Source organism: Capricornis sumatraensis, chromosome 9 (genome assembly GCF_032405125.1).
Source record: "Capricornis sumatraensis isolate serow.1 chromosome 9, serow.2, whole genome shotgun sequence".
NCBI lineage: Eukaryota > Metazoa > Chordata > Mammalia > Artiodactyla > Bovidae > Capricornis > Capricornis sumatraensis.
The window spans coordinates 49,209,657-49,219,735 of NC_091077.1; the positions used below are offsets into that span (position 1 = coordinate 49,209,657).

The 10,079-nt window shown below is 38.4% G+C and overlaps 1 protein-coding gene across 5 annotated transcripts in view; it reads right to left on the reverse strand.

Moving 5' to 3' along the window:
* Window positions 1–9,810, reverse strand: part of BRD8 (bromodomain containing 8) — a 29,910-nt gene extending 20,100 nt beyond the window's left edge. For 2 of the 5 annotated variants that reach the window (XM_068980932.1, XM_068980931.1), the window contains exons 1-9: window positions 9,790–9,810; window positions 8,520–8,616; window positions 4,550–4,619; window positions 2,893–2,942; window positions 2,535–2,657; window positions 2,339–2,419; window positions 1,828–1,892; window positions 1,055–1,191; window positions 299–517 (exon numbers count right to left, since the gene is read on the reverse strand). In XM_068980932.1, the coding sequence (XP_068837033.1) occupies window positions 299–517; window positions 1,055–1,191; window positions 1,828–1,892; window positions 2,339–2,419; window positions 2,535–2,657; window positions 2,893–2,942; window positions 4,550–4,619; window positions 8,520–8,616; window positions 9,790–9,808 (861 nt within the window). In that variant the 5' untranslated portion in view covers window positions 9,809–9,810. Of the gene's footprint in view, window positions 1–298; window positions 518–1,054; window positions 1,192–1,827; window positions 1,893–2,338; window positions 2,420–2,534; window positions 2,658–2,892; window positions 2,943–4,549; window positions 4,620–8,514; window positions 8,617–9,789 lie in introns of those variants that run through there. The other 3 variants (XM_068980930.1, XM_068980933.1, XM_068980934.1) reach the window with 3 other exon arrangements.
* Between the last annotated feature and the right edge of the window lie 269 nt (window positions 9,811–10,079).

Below are 10,079 nucleotides of genomic sequence, written 5' to 3' on the forward strand. Positions count from 1 at the left end.
CTAAAAGTTAATATCCAAAGAAAATAATTGCAGACCCGGGGAAACTCTAATTTTCAAATGTTATGAACAAGAGTCCTCTGGAGAAGAGAACCAAAATAATTATGGTTTCAGATACCTCAGGATCCAAGGATACTATCAACTACTTGTTTTGTTTTTAAATTAACATTTAACTAGGAGATCTCTTCCTCTTTTGAACTTTTTTTCCATGTATATTTTAGGTTATATTTTAGGTCCCAGGCACTCCCTTCCAAATTACTAAATCACCACAGCTCTCAAACACCCACAGAAGTCTCCATACCAGTCTGGGGCTAGTAGGCAGGAGGCTGCCCTTCTTCAAGAGCTCTGACAGCAGAGGGGAAGGGGGTGGAGTTGCTTTCTGTCCAAGCATCTTTTTCTGGGGTGAATCATCTGTTACTGGGGTCATGGGGGCTTCTAAGGGTGCAGAGCCTGGAGGAAGGGTGTCAGGAATTCCAGGAAACGAGGTGACTGGGGTACTCGGCAAAGTCCCAGGGGTTACCTAAGAGACAACAGAGAACCTTTATCTGACTTCTCAAACTCAGGAAGGTTCCCTACTAATCTGGATGGGTTAGTGTATCTAACTATTACTTTATTAGTCCTGAGCGGAACTGCCCAGAAACCCTCAACCCCTCTTGCTCTTAATCACACCTTTCTCCCTCCCAAATTTTTCTCTTCCACCCACTCAAACCCAAAATGACTCAATCTTTCCACCCAACTTGCCTTTTATAAACTCCTTACCCACTACCAATACTGTATTTACAAAGAAGTCATCCTATATTTCAGCAAGAATTTCGTAAGACCAGTACACTTACAAGTAATTCCTTAACTTAGTCTTTTACCTATTTCTAAAAACGGTTCAAAAGGCTCAAGGTTTTTAGGTCCATTCTTATCCTAAAGCACAGAACATGATGAGTCTTCAGCATTCAGACCAAGAGAGGAAACAGTCTCTAAGCCAAAAGTGGTTTCCTCATTACTCAGCTCTCAGCTGGCTTATTGCCCCTTGCTGATCAATTCCTGCGGATGGAAATACACTCACCCCAGAGGCGGCCTCTTCCATAGTGGTTGCAGTCAAGTCCGCAAGTGGATAATCACCTCCAGGGGAGGCAGAATCTATAGGAGAGCGGACCATCACAGTAGGTAACCTCCGAGGGGGTGTTTTTACTGCTTGACGGGCTAGAACATAAAAAAGAAGGATTTCTGTCTTCAAGATTAAAAAAATAAAACTAGACTCTGCTATTATACAACAAAAGACAAATAGAGATGATGTATTACTAAAGCAGTGTTAAGAATCTAGATTAGAAAGCTTTCTTTGCAAGTTTTTAGCCTAATTTTTCCTATGAGCAAATTCGTATACCCCAAAAGTTCCTAGAGTAGGAAAGTAGTTTAAACATCCCTCAGTATCCTCTACAACAACTTGAGATTCTGCTTTAAACAAGGAAAGACCTTATTGGTTCAGAGCATGTATTCCTAGAGTTATAAATGCTTAAGTTCCCCCCTTATCCAGTGACTGAGCTATTCTCAGTCTTTTTACAGAATCTGACTTCTAAAACCTTGTTTATGTTCAGTAGGTTATCATCAGGCTTTTGTACTTAAAAGAACACAAGGTCAAGTGAGTTCTGAATAGAGCTCACTTTCTAAGAGCTTCTTCCTGGACACAAAGGGACACTTTTATTCTGATGAAAGAGAAGATGACAAAGGAAAGTGTGCAAGTAAATTGGAATTAGTGGATTCTGTGTTAACAAATATTTTCCGCCTGCCATCAACATGCAGTACTGCACAGTCAACTGCTAGTCATTAGGTTCACCTTACCCTGATATGCTGCATCTGTAGCCTTCCTCTTTACTTCAGCCTCCTCTTCCTCCAGTTTCTTTTTCCTAAAGAGAAAATTAAGGGTTAGATCCTAGCCGACTCTAGCTCCTCCACAGTTCATAGTGCCCTCACAAGGAAATTTTTTTTGCCAGGCTAGCTCTTTTTAGAGGAAAAGCCTAAAGGAAAAGAAAAAAAAAAAACAAAACCCACACAAACTTTATCAGCAAAATAGGGAAGTTTGAGTATATTACCTAACTACCAGTTCTTTACCTCAGCAAACTAGAGCCACTTTTAAGTTAGAACTAAGTTATGTTCTCATGTGAAATGTTCTATCACATTACCTTCTAAGACTCACCACCCCCTCCCAGCTTCCAGGCCACTCTGCAGCTGTCCCTTTCCAAAAATCTCTCAAGTCTAAAGGGGTAGCAGATGTAGGAAATAAACCAGATTACATAAGGAGTAAAGAGGGCAAAAAGAGAAGGAGTATAGACGGAAAAATAATATAACCCACATTGCAATGTCATTGCAAAGTTCATCCAATCTGCTGTCCATGTGCCCAGCTTGAATTAGTTCTGCATCTCTTTTCAGTCGTCTGTAGGATGAGAGGTGGGTAGACTAGGTTTTTTAATCTATTTAAAAATCTCTGACTAGAGTAAGGTAGCCCCATTTGTCTCTCCCAACCATTTTGCATTCTCTCTGGTATGTACCTATATTTTTCCTGGGTTTCTTTTATCACTTTCTTTAGTTCCTCAACTCGCTCAGCAGTCAGTTTCCGAACAATGACATCTTCAACAGTTTCTACCACTTCTCCCTTTTCACCCCGTTTCCGTCTGTGGAAAATTTTAAAAGACACATACAGACTTGAATAAGAAGAACGTTATTTCTACTCCCACTTGCTTTCTTTGAGGCATCTTCACCACCTAACCAAAGATTATTACTATTATATTTTTATAATTTTATCATACCATAATATAAATAATTTCTTTGTTTTAAAAAAAAGCAGACTTCTACAGTAAATATTCTCCACTAAAGAGACTTGGTTCAAATGCCTGGCCCTGTACTCACTTTGGGGTCTCCGTGGTCTCTAGAAGCTCTGAGTACTGGGAAGCACAGTGCTGTGGAAAAAGTGAAAACATGATGACCAAGCCTAAAAACGGATGACTTTTTAAAATTTCAACATAATACACTAAGGTTTAGACAGGAGAGCTATATTTAAGGTATGAGTAGCTTAGGACAAATTACTTTGCAATCAAATCAGTTCAAAACAATCAACACCATAATACAGAATACAAATATGTATTTGTATAATATGTAATACAAATTCTGGCATGGAATTTGTGTATTGGGGAGAGACAAGCTAAGAGCCAATATTTATATCTAATATCTACTGAGTAGTTACCATATACATGGCACTGAACTAAATGTTTTCTAGGTATTATCTCAACAAAATCTTTTAAACAAGCTTGAATCAACTTTTATCTCTATTCTACAAATCAGAAAACTAAGGATCATGGTTCAAAGTTTTAAGTAAAATCATATTAAACTCGGATCTGTCTAATGTACAAGACTGGGTTTTTCACTCCTATGCTACACTGAAAAGAATAGTTTGTAATAGTGTGAGCATACATGGATGGATTGGCAAATACTGAGAAAAAGGAAAAGTATTCTCAACTACTCTTCATGGTACAAAAGCCTTGTGATTTAAAAGGGCAGGACCTGGTCACAGCGGTCAGAAAGACCATCACTAAAAAGTTTACAAATAATAAATGTTAGAGAGGGTATGGAGAAATGAGAACCCTTTAACACTATTGTTGGAAACGTAAATATAGAAAACAGTATAGAGGTTCCACAAAATATAAAAAATAGAATTACCATATGATCCAGTAATCCCACTCTGGGGCATATATCTGGACAAAACAATAATTTGAAAATATATATGCACCTCTATGTTCATAGCGGCACTACTTACAACAGTCAAGACATGAAAACCACCTAAATGTCCGTCGACAGATGCATGGATAAAGAAAGTGAAGTGTGTATGTATGCACATAATGGAATTATTACTCAATCATAAAAAAGAATGAAATAATGCCATTGGCAGCAACATGGATAGAATCAGAGATCATACTAAGCAAAGTAAGTCAGAAAGAGAAAGACAAATACCATATGATATCATTTATACGTAGAATCTAAACTACAATACAAATGAACATATGTATGAAACAGAAACAGATTTCCAGATACAGAGAACAGACTTGTGGTTATCAGGGGGAGGGTGTGGAGAGGAGAAATTAACACATTGTAAATCAACTATACTTCAATAAAATTTAAAAAAGAAACAAATATAAGAATAAATAAGCAAGATGTTGTTGTCATTTAGTTACCAGGTTGTGTTAAACTCTTTTGTCAAACTCTGATGAACTGTAGCCCATCCAGGCTCCTCTGTCCATGGGATTTCCCAGGCAAGAATACTGGAGAGGGTTGCCATTTCCTTCTCCAGGGGATCCTCCCAACCGGGGGCCCAACCCGTATCTCCTACATTGGCAGGCAGATTCTTTACCACAGAGCAACCAGGGAAGCCCAAATGAGCAAGATACTTAAAGACAAAAAAAAAAAAAAAAACCAGGGGTGGAAGGGCAGGTGGGGGGTGGGCAGGACCTGGAAGGGAACCCACTTTATATCCCAAAAAATGCTCTAAAAGAACATGTACTTGGGAACTTACTTTTTGAGAGAACCAGTCTGGAGGGCGGCCAGGTTCTGCAAAGGGCTTGATTGCTCTGCTAACTGATACCCTACAAAATGAAAAAAGCATCACACACTAAATTGAAAAAAAAAAAGAGAGAGAGAGAAGGTATACATCCACAGTTCAAGGTTTAGAGTACAAAATCTGGAGAAAAAACTGCTACTGGGAAACATTCTGGAATACATGACTATGGCAAAGGACACAGCTACTGAAAAGTCATTTTGGAGGGAAAATATCATTGATAAACGGTTTCCCTACATGATGTATTTCCTGAGTGAAGTGAAGGTATGAGGACCTACACTAAGGTATCATTTCTGTTCATTTGGGAAATTTTTTCTTTGGTTCTTTTAGAAAATATCTGTCTTTTGAGAAGCAATATTCCAGACTCCCAAAAGTTATCTTTTGATCTACTAATACAGTTCTTAAGAATGTAATATATGAAAATAATTTCAACAAAAGAAGCACCAGGAAGAAGGCACCGACATCCTCCCTGCGATAACTACAAGTGTGCTGATCAGAATGATGAACAGTTAGGTTTTTCCTAAATGCCTGTAACAGCACATTTAACTTATGGTACTTCCTCTCAAGAAAATATTACACCCATAAAAGTAACTATGAAATATATGTGGTGATACAGAACATATTTATAACAGTATTTTCTGGGAAAAAAAGACAATTTTCTGCTATGATGCACTTATACGACTTTTTAAATTCTGTGTTGGGATAATGGTTTCACAGAGTTCGTTTATTAAAAAAATTCACTTTAACATTGTTATGTAGACAACTATCAGCAAAAAATAAAGTCTGATTTATAACAAAGTTTCTTTAAATCAAGAAAAGCCTCCAAATCAAGATTTAAATATTTTTTTAAATGTACACAGAAGTACTAGGGAAAAAAAAGGAAAAGTATTTTATAACCTTGGACTAGGGAAGAACTTTCTAATTAAGTCACAAAATCCAGGAGCTCTAAGAGAAAACTTTTAATAAATAAACTATATTTTAGACCCTTAATGTAAAAACACTACATCAAATAAAGCCAAACAGCACACTAGTTTATAAAAAATGTACCCCAAGATGTAGATAAATGGCTAATCTCCCTAATATATAAGGAGCCACCTTCACCCTCCCCACCCTACCAGTAAAATTAAAGAGAAAGACTAATAGTCAGGAAAATGGGAATAGACAATTTACAGAAAAGGAAATACAGGTGTCTTTTTAACAGAAGATAACAACACATTCTATGAGCCAAGGCACAGAAAAATAGGTATGACAAATCACCAATGGGAGTATAAACTGAAACAAATCTGAGTAGGGCAATTGAAATGCTTAACAAATTTTCTTTGAATCAATAATTCCACTTTCAGTTTGTCTAAGATACAAATCCACAAATAACTATACAACACTATATTTCTATTAGCACATGTCCATCAACAAAGTTCTAGTTAAATAACTTATGGTATATCCATAAAACAGTATCATGCAGCTGTTTTAAAAAGACCTAGATATTCATATGAAGATATACAATGATCTATAAGGTATAATACTAAGTTGAAGGAAAAAAAAAAGGCAGCAGTGCCAAAGTAAAAGGTGTATAGTATATAACCAGTTATGTTTGAGAAAGATCTTTATTTGCTTTACACAGCAGTAAAAATTATACTATACATTGCGTGGGTGCATGAGTGCTCAGTCGTGTCCAACTCCATGGAGCTCATTAGGCTCCTCCATCCATGTAATGGATGCCATTACCTACTCCAGAGCCACTTGTGTTTAAAGAGAGAAAAGGTGGTCCAATGGTTAAGAATGTGTCTGCCAATTCAGGGGACACAGGTTCAATTCCCACTCTGCAAAGATTCTACATGTCATGGGGCAACGAAGGCCCTGCCTTCAGAGCCCAGACTACAACAAAAGAAGTCACCACAACACACACTCCAGGGAAGAGTAGCCGCCGCTCGCAGCAACTAGAGAAAGCCCGTGCGCAGCAACTAAGACCCAGCACAGCCAAAAATAAATAAAGGATTTTTTTTTAAAGGAGAGAAAAAAAGAAAATATTTATTTGTTCAAGTATAAAATTTAATGGCAGAGAAACACACAAGGAACTGCTAATCCTGGGAGATAAGATACAGATGTATACCATTTTGAATTTTGAACTTTATATCTTAAGAACCTCCTCAAAACATAAATACAATTTAAAATTTCAAACTTTTACTTAAGTGTTCTTAAACTAAACTGTAATAAAATATACATATTGGATTCTATTTCAATCCAGTTTACTTGATATTAATATTTTGTATAAAAATGAATTCAGTTTATAGTTGAGTTATATTTAAGTTCAATCTGAGATTCGGCAAATAACCATGCTTTGTTTTGTTGGGGTTTACCAGCTCAAGAATAGCTGCTACCTAGAGTATTCTGGTTTTCTCTTTGAAAAGTTATTTGAAAAATATATAGAATTGTTGAAGTGTTACATGTGATCAGTAATGGTGCTTTCATAAACTCATTTGAATGGTTAAAGTAGTAGAGATAAACCCTATAAATGCAAATTTGTTTATTAAGTAATTTTAACACTTAAGACAATTAAAAGGTAACTTTAGATACGGAGAGAAAAAAAAAAAGTCGGGGGTGGGGAGACCAAATGTTAAAAATGAGAGTATGTCCTGGTAGAAAAAAAGACTGGAAAACACACACAGTCCTACTTTCTGGTACTTAAAAGAAATACAAATTAAAACCACAATACAATACCATTTCACACTCAGCAGTACAGCTATAATCAAAAAGACTAAATGTTTGCCAAGCATGCAGAAAAACTGGGTCCCTCATTTATTGCTGGTGGGAATGTAAAACGGTGAGGCCACTTTTTAGTTTGAAAGCAGTTCCTCAAAAAGATAAATATAAGAGTTATAATATGATCCATTGAGAGTCCCTTGGACTGCAAGGAAATCAAACCAGTCCATTCTAAAGGAAATCAGTCCTGAATATTCACTGGAAGGACTGATGTTGAAACTGAAACTCCAATATTTTGGCCACCTGATGTGAAGAGCTGACTCATTTGAAAAGACCTGATGCTGGGAAAGACTGAAGGCAGGAGAAGGGGACAACAGAGGATGAGATGGTTGGATGGTATCACCAACTCAATGGACATGAGTTTGAGTAAACTCCAGGAATTGGTAATGGACAGGGAAGCCTGGCGTGCTGCAGTCCATGGGGTAGCAGAGTCGGACACGACTGAGTGACTGAACTCAACTATGATCCAGCAATTCCACTCTTTCAAGAGAAATGAAAACATGCCTGCACAAAAGCTTGTACACAAATGTTCACAGCAGCATTAATATTCAGCAAAGTAAAAACCACTCAAATGTTCATCAACAAATGAACAAAACGTGGTAAACCCATACAAGGAACTACAATTTCATCAAAACAAAGAATAAAGTACTGATAAAAACTCCAGCATGAACCCTGAAAGCATTATGCTAAGTGAAAGAAGCCAGCCCCAGAGTACCACAAAGTATATGATTCCATCTATATGAAATGATCAGAATAAGCTCTAGAGAGACAGAAAGTAGATGAGTGTTTGGTGAGGGAGGCAGAAATATTAGAGAGGCAAAGAGATTTGTAGAGTGATTCCTTAAGGGGTAAGAGGTTTCTTTCAAGTGTATTTAAAATGTAAAATTAGACTCTAGCATTGGTCCTATTACAGATACATATTAAATTATGTGAATTTAATAAATTAAATATTAATAAGTTTTAATAACTTTAATAAATTAAGTTAAATTCTGTGAATATACTGGGAATTCTGTGAATATAATTTTGTGATATGTAATTGCATCTCAAGAAGGCTGTTAACCAAATACTGCTTAAACGTTAACTACTGGAATCCACCGGTATTTACATGAAGGAAAAAAAAAACAACAGTTTCTAATACCCAAGGAAGCAGATATCCTAGATACCTTACCAATTTTGATCTCCACTCCTCATGACAGAAGACGCTAAACAAAGCTTCTCTCGGATGGACCATGGCTCTGTAGGGCCAGTACTCAGCAGCTTATGTTCTGAAAGGAAAGATTTAGAGACAACCACTGAGGCACTAAGTCCCAAAGGGAGGATTAAAAGTCTAATACAAAAATGTCCTAACCTGTAAGGACAAAGTGAGCCACTATCACCAAATCTTGATTTTCACCTCTCTAGTAAACACCACCACTAGGATGGTGCCTATTCATTGCTTGAGAACTGCACTTGATTATCTGGCAAAACATTTTTCTGTAAATGCCATGGTTACTCTACCATATTAAAAAAAAAAAGTCAAGTTAATTTAGGGCAGTTCTTCCAAAAAACCCAGTTTTAAGAATGCTTTATTCCAGGAACTTCCTGGTGGTCCGGTGGTTAAGTCTGCCTTTTCACTAGAGGGGACGTGGGTCCCATGATCCTGCCAACCACCAACCTCCCCGCTCTGCCCTGACCAAAAAAAAAAGAATGCTGTATTCCAAAGTGGACCCCAGGCCTTATTTCCCAGGATTCCGAGCGGCCAACCCCCGCTACTGCCCCGCCTCCTTCTTAGCATAAACTTGTTTACTTCTCTCAGTTACACCCATTCCCCTCAAGCTGTTAGGCCTACAAGACTTTCTCAGTCCCTGAAACAGAGGAAAATGGCTGAGATACACGAAATGTATTTTTTCCCTAGTGGCAGAAAAAGCTCACGATTAACATGCCCCATTTCTCTGTGAGTACAGGCCTCACAAATGTTCATCAGAAAATGACTCTTTGGGACCCCGGCCACTCCATATGGCTCACAGCATCTCTGTCCGCAAGCCGGAGCCTCTAAGGCACCTTTTTTCCCTCTCACCCCGCAGAGCTGACAAACATACAAGAATTTTCTTGGGCTGCTTTTCTCAAAGCTCCGTGGCCTTGCACACCACAACTAGAGAGGAGCATTCCTCGCGGCAACTAGAGAACAGTCCACGGAAAGCGACGAAGACCCAGCGCAGCCAATAAATAAAAATTCTAAAAACAAAAAAACTCCGCGGCCTTACTGAAGTGTAAGACTTCCCGCTTCTGGGCCCTCAACCCCCAACCGCTGGCCTTAACAGCGCCGCTCGAGCCCAAGTCTCTGATGGCTCTGGGCTCTCAGGTAAATCATTGCTTCTACTCCCTGAGAGTGTGACAGATCTGTTGCCTGGCCTTGGTTCTACAAACACCTTCTACGCAAGAGCAAGGCAGATACTTACTGCCCGTTCCCGTCGCCATCTTGGCCCCGACGTCTCCAACCCCCGAAGGAAGATTTCTGGCCGAATTGAAGCCCAAGGAATTCTGGGAGATAGAGTTCCAGCGTTTATTCGCGGTGCGTCCTGGGAAATGTAGTCCCCTCTCCCCACCCTAGGATGAACCAGCGCCCCAAATCAGGTATTCTTGTGAGTTCCTGAGAAGGAATGTGCGAAAGAACAGAGAATGGTGGCTTGAAGCCTTAGGATTTCCTTCAGGCTTCTTAGAAAAGAAATGCCTAGGGTTCAAGAAAAAC